This window comes from Oncorhynchus mykiss, chromosome 17, assembly GCF_013265735.2.
Source record: "Oncorhynchus mykiss isolate Arlee chromosome 17, USDA_OmykA_1.1, whole genome shotgun sequence".
NCBI classification, from domain to species: Eukaryota; Metazoa; Chordata; class Actinopteri; order Salmoniformes; family Salmonidae; genus Oncorhynchus; species Oncorhynchus mykiss.
This window is the reverse complement of record NC_048581.1, coordinates 54,604,920-54,621,273: the sequence shown is the minus strand read 5'-3', so window position 1 is coordinate 54,621,273 and position 16,354 is coordinate 54,604,920. Positions and strand designations below refer to the sequence as shown.

The 16,354-nt window shown below is 44.5% G+C and overlaps 1 protein-coding gene across 1 annotated transcript in view; it reads right to left on the bottom strand.

The window, feature by feature from the left end:
• slc6a11a (solute carrier family 6 member 11a) overlaps nt 1-16,354 on the bottom strand; it is a 30,122-nt gene that overhangs the window by 1,403 nt on the left and 12,365 nt on the right. The window contains exon 11 of the mRNA XM_021568883.2: nt 15,278-15,380. Coding sequence (XP_021424558.1) covers nt 15,278-15,380 — 103 coding nt within the window. The remainder of the gene's footprint in view (nt 1-15,277; nt 15,381-16,354) is intronic.

Here is a 16,354-nt window from a genome sequence, read left to right as displayed (position 1 = left end):
CTCCTCCCTGAGGAACCCGACGAGCAGGCATGAGACGAGTGTACCCGCAGCGCCGGATGATGCGCAAGAACCCGCAGAGCCGGCGCCGCCTCAGCCGGCACGAGGTGCGTGAACCGCAGAGCCGGCACGAGGCGCGTGAACCCGCAGAGCCGGCACGAGGTGCGTGAACCCGCAGAGCCTGCTGAGGCTTTCCTTTGGTGAGGCATTATTCTGTAACGTGTATGCTAAGAATCGGGAAGCAACTACAGGGAGTGCAAATTTTATAATAAATGGAAACTAGTACAAAACAAGAAACACAAAATGTGTACAGACATGAAACCGAGTCAGCAATGCCTAGGTAATGAACCAAAGGGAGTGACTGATATAGGGGAGGTAATCAGGAAGGTGATGGAGTCCAGGTGAGTCTCATGAAGCGCAGGTGCGCGTAACAATGGTGGCAGGTCAAATCAAACAAGCATTTGTGTAAGTTTATCGATAGCCTAGCATAGCATTTTGTCCAGCTAGCAGCAGGTAACTTGGTCACGGAAATCAGAAAAGCAATCAAATTAAATCGTTTACCTTTGATGAGCTTCGGATGTTTTCACTCACGAGACTCCCAGTTAGATAGCCAATGTTCCTTTTTTCCAAAAATATTATTTTTGTAGGCGAAATAGCTTGTTTGTTCTTCACGTTTGGCTGAGAAATCGCCCGGAAATTGCAGTCACGAAAACTCTGAATAATATTCAAAATTAGCTCCATAATATCGACAGAAACATGGCAAACGTTGTTTATAATCAATCCTCAAGGTGTTTTTCAAATATCCATTCGATAATATATCCACCGGGACAATTGGTTTTTCAGTAGGACCGATTGGAATAATGGCTACCTCTGTATTTTACGCGAGAATCACTCTGAGAGCATCAGGTGACCACTTGCGCAATGTAGCCGCTTACGGGTATTCTTCAACATAAATGCGTAAAACTGCGTCACAATGCTGTAGACACCTTGGGGAATACGGAGAAAAAGTAATCTGGTTGATAGCCCATTCACTGCTCAATAGGGACGCATTGGAACGCAGCGCTTTCAAAACATGAGGCATTTTCCGGATTGGATTTTTCTCAGGCTTTCGCCTGCAATATCAGTTCTGTTATACTCACAGACAATATTTTTTTAAGTTTTGGAAACTTTAGAGTGTTTTCTATCCTAAGCTGTCAATTATATGCATATTCTAGCATATTCCAAAAATGAAAATACTGCCCCCTAGTCACAAAAGGTTAAGACATGAAGGTCAGTCAATACGGAACCATTTTAAGAACTTTGAAACCATCAAGCGCTATGATGATGAAACTGGCTCTCATGAGGACCGCCACAGGAATGGAAGACCCAGAGTTAACTCTGCTGCAAAGGATACATTTATTAGAGTTACCAATCTCAGAAATTGCAGCCCAAATAAATGCTTCACAGAGTTCAGGTAACAGATACATCAACATCAACTGTTCAGAGGGGACTGTGTGAATTGCTGCAAAGAAGACACTACTAAAGGACACCAATAATAAGAGACTTGCTTGGGCTAAGAAACACGTGCTTCTACACCTGCATTGCTTGCTGTTTGGGGTTTTAGGCTGAGTTTCTGTACAGCACTTTGAGACATCAGCTGATGTAAGAAGGGCTTTATAAATACATTTGAATGATGGACATTAGACCAGTGGATATTTGTACTTTGGTCTAATGAGTCCAAATTGGAGATTTTTGCTTCCAACCGCTGTATCTTTGTGAGACGCGGTGTGGGTGAACGGATTACATAGATTGTATTTTATTCGTGTATTTGCCACCGTAAAGCATGGAGGAGGTGTGGAGGTGCATTGCTGGTAACGCTGTCTGTGATTTATTTAGAATTCAAGGCACACTTAACAAGCATGGCTACCACAGCATTCTGCAGCAATATGCCATACCATCTGTTTTGGGCTTAGTGGGACTATCATTTGTTTTTCAACTTGACAATGACCAAACAAACCTCCAGACTGTGTAAGTGCTATTTTACCAAGAAGGAGAGTGATGGAGTGCTGCATTAGTTGACCTGGCCCCCACAATCCCTGACCTCAACCAAATTGAAATGTTTTGGGATGATTCGGACAGCAGAGTGAAGGAAAAGCAGCCAACAAGTGCTCAGCATACATGGGAACTCCTTCAAGACTGCTGGAAAAGCATTCCAGGTGAAACAGGTTGAGAGAATGTCAAGAGTGTGCAAAGCTGTCATCGAGGCAAAGAGTGGCTATTTGAAGAATCTCAAATAAAAAATACATTTTGATTTGTTTAACACTTTTTAGTTTACTACATGATTCCATGTGTTATTTCGTAGTTTTGATGTCTTCACTACTATTCTACAATGCATAAAATAGTACAAATAAAGAAAAACCCTATGTGATCTAAAACTTTTGACTGGTAGTGTATATTTCATTTTGCCTGCATTAAGTACACGTTGTAAATCAACAAGGCCTTTCTGTAATGTAACAAAATAAGATTGCAGCTGTAACATAGCTTGATCAACAGTTGGCGCAATGGCATACATAACCACATCGTCTGCATACAATATTACAGGATTCAATAGATAGTCCCAAAACCAATCCTTGTGGTACTGTCACGTTCTGACCTTTATTTCCTTTGTTTTTTATTTATTTAGTATGGTCAGGGCGTGAGTTGGGTGGGCAGTCTATGTTTGTTTTTCTATGATTTGGGGAGTTGTATGTTTCGGCCTAGTATGGTTCTCAATCAGAGGCAGATGTCATTAGTTGTCTCTGATTGAGAATCATACTTAGGTAGCCTGGGTTGCACTGTTTGTTTGTGGGTGATTGTCTATGTTAGTGGCTTGTGTCTGCACAGGTCTAAGTTGTAGCTTCACGGTCGTTATTTGTTTATTGTTTTTGTATTCAGTGTTCAGTGCTTTCTTTTATTAAATACTCATCATGAACACATACCACGCCGCATTTTGGTCCTCTGATCCTTCTCGCCTCTCCTCTTCAGATGAAGAGGAGGACGACCGTGACAGGTACACCTTTGATAATATTGAGGAAACTAGACTTGACACCATCAGTTAAGCACACATTGTGTCCTGTCTGTATTATAAGTCTTAAAGAATTTGCTAGACTCCTGATCCAGTCCCATTTCAGACAGTCTTTTAATGAGTAGGGAATGGCCAACAGTGTTGAAGGCTTTGGAAAGGTCTGTAAATAAGGCAGCACAATGATTTTATGATCTAGGCAATTTAACACAACATGTAAAACAAGCATAGACTTGAAAGAGTGCTATGTCCAAATCTAAACCAGACTGGTTAGCATTCAGAATAAAGTAAAAAGTTAGCTGTGAGCTGGTCAGGGATTCTAATAGCTTGACTAGGCAGGTTGAGAACTTCAAGTTCCTTGGTGTCCACATCACCAACAAACTATCATGGTCCAAACACACTAAGACAGTCGTGAAGAGGGCACGACAAAGCCTATTCCCCCTCAGGAGACTGAAAAGATTTGGCATGGGTCCTCAGATCCTCAAAATGTTCTACAGCTGCACCATCGAGAGTGGTTCCATCACTGCCTGGTATGGCAACTGCTCGGCCTCCGTCCACAAGGCACTACAGAAGGGTTGTGCGTAATGCCCAGTACATCACTGGGGCCAAGCTTCCCGCCATCAAGGACCTCTATACCAGGCAGTGTCAGAGGAATGCCCGAAAATTGTCAAAGACCCCAGCCACCCTAGTCATAGACTGTTCTCTCTGCTACCACACGGGAAGCGGTACCGGAACGCCAAGTCTAGGTCCAAAAGGCTTCTTAACAGCTTCTACCCCCAAGCCATAAGACTCCTGAACAGGTAATCAGATGGCTACCCGGACTATTTGCATTGTGTACCCCCCCCCCCCCCCCCCCAGCCCCTCTTTTACGCTACTACTACTCTCTGTTCATCGTATATGCATAGTCCCTTTAACAATATCTACATGTACATACTACCACAATAAACCTGACTGTGTATAGCCTCGCTACTGTTATTTTTCACCGTCTTTTTACTGTTATTTTTATTTCTTTACTTACCTATTGTTCATCTAATATATTTTTTGCACTATTGGTTAGAGCCTGTAAGTAAGCACTTCACTGTAAGGTCTACACGTGTAGTATTCGGCGCACGTGACAAATAAACTTGGATTTGATCATTGCATGATGCAGAAAATGCAAGGGAGTTCAAGGACCTTGTTTTAACAAAGTTAACCATTTTCACTGTAGTGCCCAAAATGTCTTTCAAGCTGTCAGGCATTCCCTTGGCAGCAAGAGCCTCTCGGTGGATGCTGCAGTGTACCCAAGTGGCGTCGGGAGCAAATGCTTGCACGCGCGTTACCATTCCACTGTGTCTCCCTGTCATGGCTTTTGGGCCATCAGTACAGATACCAACACATCTTGACCACCAAAGTCCATTTGATGTCACAAAGCTGTCCAGTACTTTAAACATATCCTCTCACGTTTTCCTGGTTTCCAATGGTTTGCAGAAGAGGATGTCATCCTTAATTGATCCCCCATAAACGTAAAGGACATATACCAAGAGCTGTGCCAGGCCCACCATGGTCTTTTGACTCAGCTGTAATGCATATAATTCACTAGCTTGTATGTGAAGCAGTAATTGTTTCAAAACATCTCCTGCCATATCACTGATGCGTCTTGAAACAATGTTGTTTGATGAAGGCATTGTCTGTATAGTTTTTTGGGCCTTTTCCCCCAGCATTGTCCCAACCATATCCGCAGCAGCAGGAAGAATTAAGTCCTCCACAATAGTATGGGGTACTCATATAAGACGCTTCTAGCCCCTTCTTATTAATGGTATCTGTTGCTTTTATACATGTCTTACTACTTGAAAGTCATATTTATTCTCGCTCAAAAAACTCCCGTGGCTTGTTTTTTACATTCTCATGTTTCGTTTCTAAATGTCTGTGCAAGAGTGAAGGTTTCCTGTGAGAGAGTAACAGTTAATGTGATTGGATGTTAATTATTTGACTAGGCTACCTGTATTTGACATTGTGTTGTTATTTCGCTGAACACTAGATGGTTTAATTTTATTTCTGTCGGTGAAAAGAGGCTACTCAGGCAAGAAAAAAAAATACTGGATAGCTCCACTGAAAAATATAAATGTACTGTTTGAAAATGTGATTCATATTTTTATTTGGCGTACCCCGATGGCCTTGTGCGTACCCCGTACCCCAGTTTGGGAATACCTGATATAGGGGACAGATCAGAGTGGCAGCAAGTCGCAAACCTGTAATGGTTGAGTGGCTGGCCTTGTCCTTTTGATCTGTTTGTCCCTGTAGTCACTGTCAGTTTAGAAGCCTTTGTTAAGGCCTGCAAATGATATAAAACACCAAATATCAGTTGGTATGCTGTAATATATAGTTACATACACACTATTAGCAATTCCTTAATACTTTTTCAATACAATTCAACAAGAACGTACTGTATTATTGTTTTGCTGTATATTTAATGCTGCATACTATAAATGATGGTGCATTGTAGAAAAGTATTGTGGGAGGGGAAAGAATCGCTGGCTCATTAACATATTTTAAGGCGTGCCTTGAAAGTGGCTATATTTGTTCCACCCGGTTAGTGAGCGTCCTGTATCAATTTAAGTGATATGTGTTAGTAGTTCCCTAACAATTAAAAATGTATATACGGGCCAGATCAGACTGGCAGTGGGTCTTAAAACCTCTACAGGATCGGTGGGTCCCCCGCGGGACGGTTGAGTTAACGTAGGATAATGTGATCAGTCTAAAACTTTGCACATACACTGCTGCCATCTAGTGGCCAAAAATCTAAATGGTGCCTTGGCTGGAATAATACATTTTGGTCTTTCTCTTGCATTTCAAAGATGATGGTAATAAAAAATATACAAAAAATACATTATTTTTTTGTATTATCATTTACCAGATCTAATGTGTTATATTCTCCTACATTAATTTAACATTTCCACAAACTTCTAAGTGTTTCCTTTCAAATGATATCAAAAATATTCATATCCTTGCTTCAGGTCCTGAGCTACAGGCAGTTAGATTTGGGTATGTCATTTTAGGGGAAAATTTTAAAAAAGGGTTCGATCCTTAAGAGGATTTATTAAACCTATAATGGTTGAATATTCAACCACGTCCATTTAATCTGTTTTACCCCGTAATCACGGACAGTTTGGAAGCCTTTGTTTAGGCCTCTAGAAGCGCATGTTATATAAAACACCTAGTATTAATATGCTGTAATATACAAATGCCTAGCAGCCAACCTACTTGCTCCAATCCCTTGTAATCAGGTGTTGGAACCAGTTCAGGGAACAGAATTTAAAAACAGAAAATAATATTTGAGGAACAGAGTTAGAACCGGGAACGAAAGTGATCTATATATTTCTGGAACAGAACCGTTATTTTAAAAGCATGGGAACCGGTTAACAACGTTCTTTTACGTTACAAGCCTTTTTTTCCAGTCCCACAAAAATTGCAACAAACGCCTATGCAAGCCCTCACTCTGTCACTCAAACGTCTTCTAGTGTCTGCCTGCCAGCTGGAAATCTTTGCCAGTGTGTGTGTGTGTAAACTACCTGGCCCTCCCTCTCCGAAGCATCGCTTACTATAGCCACTGACGACATTACAAGTGTGATTCAAAAATTAGGAAGATACATTTTTAAATAGAGAAGAATGGATTAACATTTTCAATGCTAGTTAAGGATACTATAATTATCATGTTCCACATTGGATTTACAGATTTACAGAAAGGTAAGTTGTAAGTTGGTAAGAAAGGTAAGGTAAGTTGTGTTTATGTTCTAGTGCTGCTCTGCACACACAAGATTGTTAGCTCTGATCCAACGTTAAGCCAAATCTCTCAAGTTCAAAGACATTCAAAATTCCTTCATAGAAGCCTAATTCCAGTAAATCATGTCATAACAAGATGCCCAGCACTTCAAGCCAAGCCTCCTCCTCCACCCTCTCTCCCTACTCGCAAAATTTCAGTCGCATCTCGCACCCTACACTTGTCTGTCCATAGTGACTGACAGCACAGTGCAGTGTGTGTGTTTGTTTGTCATTATGATTTAATTAAACCATGATGTTACGGCAAAAGACAATTTGCTCTTAACGACTTCCCTATGAAGATTAAATCGCAAGGCACTGTATATAGTTCTGATGATTATGTTGAAATTAAATTGATGTAACAACCTGTTAGTCAGGTTAAGTCAATGTATTCAAGTTACATTTTTACCCTTATTTAAATGTTTACAATGCTGGTTGAAATGAGATGAAAACAGTACTGGTGACTAAACTGATGACTAAAATCTGATGTATTTTCCACGTTGATTCCACATCATAATACGTTGACCAATTACTTTGAAACAACGTTGATTCAACCAGTGTCTGTTCAGTGGGTATCCTGTGTCACGTCTACTCCAGCTCCTCCTCTCTGGCGTTCGTTGCCGCCAGTTTACTAATTATTACGCCCACCTGTCACCATCGTTACGTGCACCTGCGCCTCATTAGACTCCATCACTTTCCTGATTACCTTCCCTATATCTGTCACTCCCTTTGGTTTTTCAGGCGTTATTGTTTCTGTTTATATGTTTCATGTCTGTATGCTAGTCGTGGTTCTTTGTTTGTTCCATATACCGTTATTTATTAAATACACTCCCTGTACTTGCTTCCCGATTCTTAGCGTACACATTACAATATAACGCTTTACAGAGTAACAGTGATTTTCTTTTGCTGTTTTTTACTGGTGTTTTTTACAGGTCCAAGGGCAGCTGCCAAATCAACTGCGGATGCCCCAGCTGGCTCGTCAGGCTTCCATGCCTCAGCTGGCTTGACAGGTTCACAAGCCTTGGTTGGCGTGTCAGGCTTCCATTGCCAAAGCTACCAGGGAAGCCTCAGCTAGCTCATCAGGCTTTCATGCCTCAGCTGGCTCGACAGGTTTTCAAGTCTCGTTTGGCTCGTCAGGCTTCCATGCCTCAGCCGGCTCGACGGGATCCTATGCCTGAGCCGGCTCATCAGGCTCCCGTGCCTCAGCCGGCTCGACAGGTTCCCGTGCCTCACCCGTCTCTACAAGTTTCCGCACCTCAGCAGGCTCTACAGGCTCCCACGCCTCAGCCGACCATCATTCTTTCCTCCTGATTCCTGCTTACAGGCAAAAATTAAAGCAGGACGCACCAATCACTAGATCAAAAGTGGTCAGATGAAGCATATGCTAAGCTACAGGACTATTTTGCTAGCACAGACTGGAATATGTTCCGGGATTCCGCCAATGGCATTGAGGAGTACACCACAGCTGTCATTGGCTTCATCAATAAGTGCATTGATGACGTCGTCCCCACAGTGACCGTACGTACATACCCCAACCAGAAAACATGGATTACAGGCAGCATCCGAACTGAGCTAAAGGCTAGCGCTGCCGCTTTCAAGGACCTGGACTCTAACCCGGAAGCTTAAAAGAATCCCGCTATGCCCTCCGACGAACCATCAAACAGGCAAAGCATCAATACAGGACTAAGATCGAGTCGTACTAAACTGGCTATGACGCTCGTCTGATGTGGCGGGGCCTGCAAAGCATCACAGACTACAAAGGGAAGCACAGCCGAGAGCTGGCCAGTGACACAAGCCTATCGGACGAGCTAAACTACTTCTATGCTCACTTCGAGGCAAATAACAATGAAATATGTGTAGAGCACCCGCTGTACCGGAAGACTGTGCGCTGAGATCACGCTCTCCACAGCTGATGTGAGTAAGATCTTTAGAGAGGTCAAACATTCACATGGCCGCTGGGCCAGATGGATTACCAGGACGTGTACTGCGGGCATGTGCTGACCAACTAGCAAGTGTCTTCACTGACATTTTCAACCTCTCCTTGTCCGAGTCTGTAATACCAACATGTTTTAAGCAGACCACCATAGTGCCTGTGCCCAAGAACACTAAGGTAACCTGCCTAAATGACTACCAACCCGTAGCACTCGCGTCTGTAGCCATGAAGTGCTTTGAAAGGCTGGTTTGGGCTCACATCAACACCATCATCCCAGAAACCCTAGACCCACTCCAATTTGCATACCACCCCAACATATCCACAGGTGATGCAGTCTCTATTGCACTCCACACTGCCCTTTCCCACCTGGACAAAAGGAACACCTATGTGAGAATGCTATTCATTGACTACAGCTCAGCGTTCAACACCATAGTGCCCTCAAAGCTCATCAATAAGCTAAGGACCCTGGGACTAAACACCTCCCTCTGCAACTAGATCCTGGACTTCCTGACGGGCTGCCCCCCAAGTGGTAAGGGTTGAAAACAACACATCCGCCACACTGATCCTCAACACAGGGGCCCCTCAGGGGTGCGTGCTCAGCCCCCTCCTGTACTCCCTGTTCACTCATGACTGCACGGCCAGGCACGACTCCAACACCATCATTAAATTTGCAGATGACACAACAGTGGTAGGCCTGATCACTGACAACAACGAGACAGCCTATAGGGAGGAGGTCAGAGACCTGGCCGGGTGGTGCCAGGACAACAACCTCTCCTTCAACGTGATCAAGACAAAGGAGATGATTGTGGACTACGAAAAAGAGGACCGAGCACGCCCCCATTCTCATCGACGGGGCTGCAGTGGAGCAGGTTGAGAGCTTCAAGTTCCTTGGTGTCCACATCACCAACAAACTAACATGGTCCGAGCACACCACGACAGTCGTGAAGTGGGCACGACAAAGCCTATTCTGCCCCAGGAGACTGAAAAGATTTGGTCCTTAGATCCTCAAAATGTTCTACAGCTGCACCATCGCTGCCTGGTATGGCAACTGCTCGACCTCCAACCGCAAGGCACTACAGAGGGTAGTGTGAATGGCACAGTACATCACTGGGGCCAAGCTTCCTGTCATCCAGGACCTCTATACCAGGCATTGTCAGAGGAAGGTCCTGAAAATTGTCAAAGACTCCAGCCAGCCTAGTCATGGACTGTTGTCTCTGCTATCACACGGCAAGCGGTACCGGAGCGCCAAGTCTAGGTCCATGAGGCTTCTAAACAGCTTCTACCCCCAAGCCATAAGACTCCTGAACATCTAGTCAAATGGCTACCCAGACTATTCACATTGCCCCTCCCTCTCCACACCACTGCCACTCTGTTGTCATCAATGCATAGTCACTTCAATTAATTAACCTACATGTACAGGACATACTACCTCAACTAACCGGTGCCCCCACACATTGACCCTGTACCGGCACCCCCCTGTATATATTGTTATTTTTACTGCTCCTCTTTAATTACTTGTTACTTTTATCTCTTATTCTTATCCATATTTTTTTTAACTGCTCTGTCGTTTAGGGGCTCATAAGTAAGCATTTCACTGTAAGGTTGTTGTATTCGGTGCATGTGACTAATACAATTTGATTTGACTTGATTCGTGGTTCCCGCGCCTCAGCCGGCTCTACAGGTTCCCGTGCCTCAGCCCAGCTCTATAGGTTCCCGCGCCTCAGCCCAGCTCTACAGGTTCCCGCGCCTCAGCCCAGCTCTACAGGTTCCCGGGCCTCAGCCCAGCTCTACAGGTTCCCGCGCCTCAGCCCAGCTCTACAGGTTCCCGCGCCTCAGCCCAGCTCTACAGGTTCCCGCGCCTCAGCCCAGCTCTACAGGTTCCCGCGCCTCAGCCCAGCTCTACAGGTTCCCGCGCCTCAGCCCAGCTCTACAGGTTCCCGCGCCTCAGCCCAGCTCTACAGGTTCCTGCCCCTCAGCAGAAGCAATCGGCCCACTCCTGGTCCTTGAGACCGTCCCTCTGGTCTGCATCCCGAGGCTGAAGCCAAGCGTCAGGGAAGGGGTACTGTCACGTCTACTCCAGCTCCTCCTCTCTGGCGCTCGTTGTCGCCAGTTTACTCATCATTACGCACACCTGCCACCATCGTTGCGCACACCTGCGCTTCATGAGATTCACCTGGACTCCATCACCTTCCTGATTACCTCCCCTATATCTGTCACTCCCTTTGGTTCTTTCCCCAGGTGTTATTGACTGTTATTGACTGTTTCTGTTTCATGTCTGTACACTTTTCACGTTTCTTATTTTGTACTATGTTCAATTTATTATTAAATGTGCACTCCCTGTAGTTGCTTCCCAATTCTTAGCGTACACGTTGCAGTTTCTGTAAAAAATGTATTATATGAGACACCAAACCTGTTCACAGGGATGTTAACTCTCAAAGTTCCAATAGTCCGTACTGGTTTAGGTAGATCCACTTTCAGTTTTAATGTTCAGTTGCCATACCAGACGGTGACACAACCAGTCAGGGTGTTCTCAATGGTGCAGCTATAAAGATCCTAAGGATCTGAGGGGCCATGCCAAATCGTTTCAGCCTCCTGAGGGAAAAGAGGGACTACCGTGCCTTCTTCACAACTGTGCTGGAGTTAGAGGACATTGATGTGTACACTGAGGAACTTGAAGCTCTTGACCCTCTCCACTGCGGCCCTGTTGATATGGATGGGGGTGTGCACCTGCCCCTGTTTCCTGTAATACACGACAGCTCCTTGTTCTTGCTGACGTTGAGGGAGAGGTTGTTGTCCTGGCACCACACTGCCAGGTCTTTGACCTCCTACCTGTAGGCTGTCTCATCGTCATTGGTGATGATGGAGTTGGAGTTGTGCATGGCCACACAGTCGTGGGTGAACGGGGAGTACAGGAGGGGCTAAGCACACACTCCTGGGTGGCCCCGTGTTGCATGGCGTTGAAACAATGACGTTGGTTCAAACAAACCATTTTACTATCAACATTGAAATGAGGTCAAATAAAATATGTCTAGTTAAATCTCAAATTCAACATGTAAAGTGTTGGTCCCATGTTTCATGAGCTGAATTCTTTTTTTTTTTTTACATTCCTGTTCGTGAGAATTTCTCCTTTGCCAAGATAATCCATCCACCTGACATGTGTAGCATATCAAGAAACAGCATGATCATTACACAGGTGCTGGGGACAATAAAAGGCCACTCTAAAATGTGCAGTTTTGTTAAACAACACAATGCCACAGCTGTCTCAAGTTTTGGGGGAGTGTGCATTTGGCATGCTGAGTACAGGAATTTCCACCAGAGCTGTTGCCAGATTTCCACCAGAGCTGTTACCAGCCACACGGACAGCTGATGAAATTGTGGGTTTGCACAACCAAAGAGTTTCTGCACAAACTGTCGGAAACCGTCTCAGGGAAGCTCGTCTGCATGCTCGTCGTCCTCACCAGGGCCTTGACCTGACTGCAGTTTGGCGTCGTGACCGACTACAGTGGGCAAATACTCACCTTCGATGACCCCTGGCACACTGGAGAAGTGTGCTCTTCACGTATGAATCCCAGTTTCAACTGTACCAGGCAGATGGTAGACAGCGTGTATTGCATTGTGTGGGCGAGCAATTTTCTGATGTCAACGAGTTCTCGTACTGACGTTCCCCATGGTAGCAGTGGGGTTATGGTATGGGCAGGCATATGCTACAGACAACAAAGACAATTTAATTTTATAAAAAGCAGAGATACCGTGACGAGATCCTGAGGCCCATTATTGTTCCATTTCTCCGTCGCCTTCATCTCATTTTTCAGCATGACAATGCATGGCCCCATCATGCAAGGATTGGTACACAATTCCTGGAAGCTGAACATTTCCCAGTTCTTCCATGGCCTGCACACTCTCTCCAATATCCAGCAACTTCGCACAGCCATTGAAGAGGAGTGGGACAACATTCCACAAGCCACAATCAACAGCCTGATCAACTCTATGCGAAGGAGACGTGTCGTGCTGCATGTCGAAAATGGTGGTCAACAAGTCAGTTCATAAAATTTCTGCCCTGCTAGAGCTGCCACGGTCAACTGTAAGTGATGTTATTGTGAAGTGGAAACGTTTTGGAGCAACAGTGGCTCAGCCGCGAAGTGGTAGAACACACAAGCTCACAGAATGGGAACGCTGAGTGCTGAAGCGTGTAGCACGTAAAAAACAGTCTGTCCTCGGTTGCAACATTCACTACTGAGTTCCAAACTGCCTCTGGAAGCAACGTCAGTACGAGAACTGTTGGCTGGGAGCTTCATGAAATGGGTTTCCATGGCCGAGCAGCCGCGCACACCATGTGCAATGCCAAGTGTCCCCTGGAGGGGTTTAAAGCTCACCGTCAATGGACTCTGGTGCAGTGGAAACAGATTCTCTGGAGTGACGAATCACACTTCACCATCTGGCAGTCGAAATGACAAATCTGGTTTTGGCAAAGCCAGGAGAACGCTACCTGCCCAAATGCATAGTGACAACTGCAAAGTTTGTTGAGAAATAATGATCTGGGGCTGTTTTTCATGGTTCGGTATAGGCCCCTTAGTTCCAGTGAAGAGAAATCTTAACACTACAGCACACAGTGACATTCTAGACAATGCTTTGCTTCCAACTTTGTGGCAACAGTTTGGGGAAGGTCCTTTCCTGTTTCAGCATGACAATGCCCCCATGTACAAAGCAAGATCCATAGAGAAATGGTTTGGCGAGTTTGGTGTGGAAGAACTTGACTGGCCTTCACAGAGCCCTGACCTCAACCCCATCGAACACCTTTGCGATGAATTGGAACACCGACGTCGAGCCAGGCCTAATCGCCCAACATCAGTGCCAAACCTCACTAATACTCTTGTGGCTGAATGGAAGCAAGTCCCCGCAGCAATTTTCCAACATCTAGTGGAAAGCCTTCCCAGAAGAGTGGGGGCTGTTATAGCAGCAGAGGGTGGATCAACTCCATACGAATGCCCATGATTTTGGAATGAGATGTTCAGCATGCAGGTGTCCACATTCTTTGGGTAACCAACAACAGTGGTATTTCAGCCGCAGTCAATGTTCCCTCTAAGCGGCCACACACCTCCTCCGGGACTGCCGCGCAGAAGAAATGCCAGTCCTTGCAAAGATGCAGGAGATTGAACTTCACAGTTCGCCCCATTAGTTTGCACTATAGATCAATGTTTTCTCTGATGTGATCTAATCGACATAATATCAGCTTATTTTCTTGTGCAACAAACCAAACCAAATTGAACTTTGTCAGACTGAGCCTGTGATTTTGTTGTAGTCAGAGCCAGAGTGCATCTATTGACCCTAGCCCACGAGCAGCCTTTCAATCACCTGCCAGTGGATGCCCCTTTTTAGATCAGGGCACAGAGCCACGCGTGTGCACATTTGTTGATGTTCTTTGCTAGTTAGCGAGTTATTAGCCCAGGAATTACTTCTTCCTACAAGATCACAACACATGTACATTTCAAACTGTCTTTTAAAAGCGAGTCAGGAGAAAAAAGCTTGTTTATTTGTATTAAAGGGAAAATGTTGTATTTTGAGATAGGCTTGATTATGCAAATAAGCCAATAGGCAGAGGGTAGCCTACATTGTCTTGTTCTCTGTATGGTTTCTTGCATCAAGCAAGACAATACAATTACAGTCACATAATTACAGTCACCTATTTACAGTCACCTATTTACAGTCACCTATTTGGCCCATGGTGTTACAGATCAAGTAAAAAAAACATGAATCGATGTCAAGCCCTGCATAATCTAAAACAGTTTTTAACGGTCTCATGATGGAATGTAGGCTGTTTTGAGCACCACATAGGCTGCTGTAGGCTATATCATAGAAATCAAAAGCTATTTCCATGTGAAAATGCTATAGGATTTGCCACTCTGATAGACCTATATTATGCTCAAATAGCTACAATAGCCTATTGGTTACAGTCTAAAACTGTAACTTAAAGTGGGTACAGCCTCAGTTTTCCACGGCAACACAAGCCGGAAGTTGCACAGAATTCTCACTATATTCAATTAGAGGGAACATTGCACCCAATATACAGTATATTGAATGTAGGATGAAAAATACTTTGTTTTCTTTGTGGAATTTTTTATGCAATTTCAACATATAGATAGTTCTGTTGATTATGTTGAAATTAGATTGATGTAAGAACCTGTTAGTTAGGTTATTTCTATGTATTTAAGTTGACGTTTTACCATACTTTAAATGTTTACAACACTGGTTGAAATGAGATGAAAACAGTACTGGTTGATGACTTTAAAAAAATCTGATGTATTTTCCACGTTGATTCCATGTCACAATATGTTAACAAATGACGTTGAAACAACGTTGATTCAATCAGTGTGTGCCCAGTGCGTACTCATGTCCCTTTCAGGACTTTCAATTATTATTATTTTTTATAGTGAGAGAAAACCTGGCGAGGAAACTAGATTTGCATATGTATGTGTTTTTCCCATGATTACATAGTGTCATTTCTCTATTCTTACCATATATCCATCCAATACTGAGTGACTGGCATATGGAGAGGAGCAGCAGAGTGGCACCACTGCACACATAATGGTCAAACAGCTGGATGATGTAGAGGCCACCCTGCAAAAAAAAATGAAGCTTCAATATACAGTACAATCAATTTTTACAGATCACAGTGCGTGCGGAAAGTATTCAGACCCATTGACATTTTTTATGTTACAGCCTTATTCTAAAATGTATGAAATTAATCTAAATTGAGCTCAGGTGCATCCTGTTTAATTTGATCATCCTTGAGATGTTTCTATAACTTGATTGGAGTCCGCCTGTGGTAAATTCACACACCTGTCTATATAAGGTCCCACAGTTGACAGCCATAAGGTTGAAGGAATTTCCATAGAGCTCCGAGACAGGATTGTGTTGAGGCACACATCTGGGGAAGGGTACCAAAACATTTCTGCAGCATTGAAGGTCCCTAAGAACACAGTGACCTCCATCATTCTTAAATGGAAGAGGTCTGTCATTCTGACAGAGCTCCCTTAGTTCCTCTATGGAGATTGGAGAACCTTCGAAAAGGACAACCATCTCTGCAGCACTCCACCAATCAGGCCTTTATGGTAGAGTGGCCAGACGGAATGCACTCCTCAGTAAAAGGCACATGACAGCCCGCTTGGAGTTTGCCAAAAGGCACCTGAAGGACTCTCGGACCATGAGAAACAAGATTCTGTGGTCTGATGAAACCAAGACTGAACTCTTTGGCCTGAATGCCAAGTGTCACGTCTGGAGTAAACCTGGCACCATCCCTAAGGCGAAGAATGGTGGTGGCAGCATCATGCAGTGGGGATGTTTTTCAGCGGCAGGGACTGGGAAACTAGTCAGGATCAAGGCAATGATGAACGGAGCAAAGTTGAGAGAGTTCCTAGATGAAAACCTGCTCCAGAGTGCTCAGGACCTCAAGCTGTGGCGAAGGTTCACCTCCTAACAGGACAACGACCCTAAGCACATAGCCAAGACAATACAGGAGTGGCTTCGGGACCAGTCTCTGAATGTCCTTGAGTGGTCCAGCCAGAGCCCGGACTTGAACCCGATCGAACATC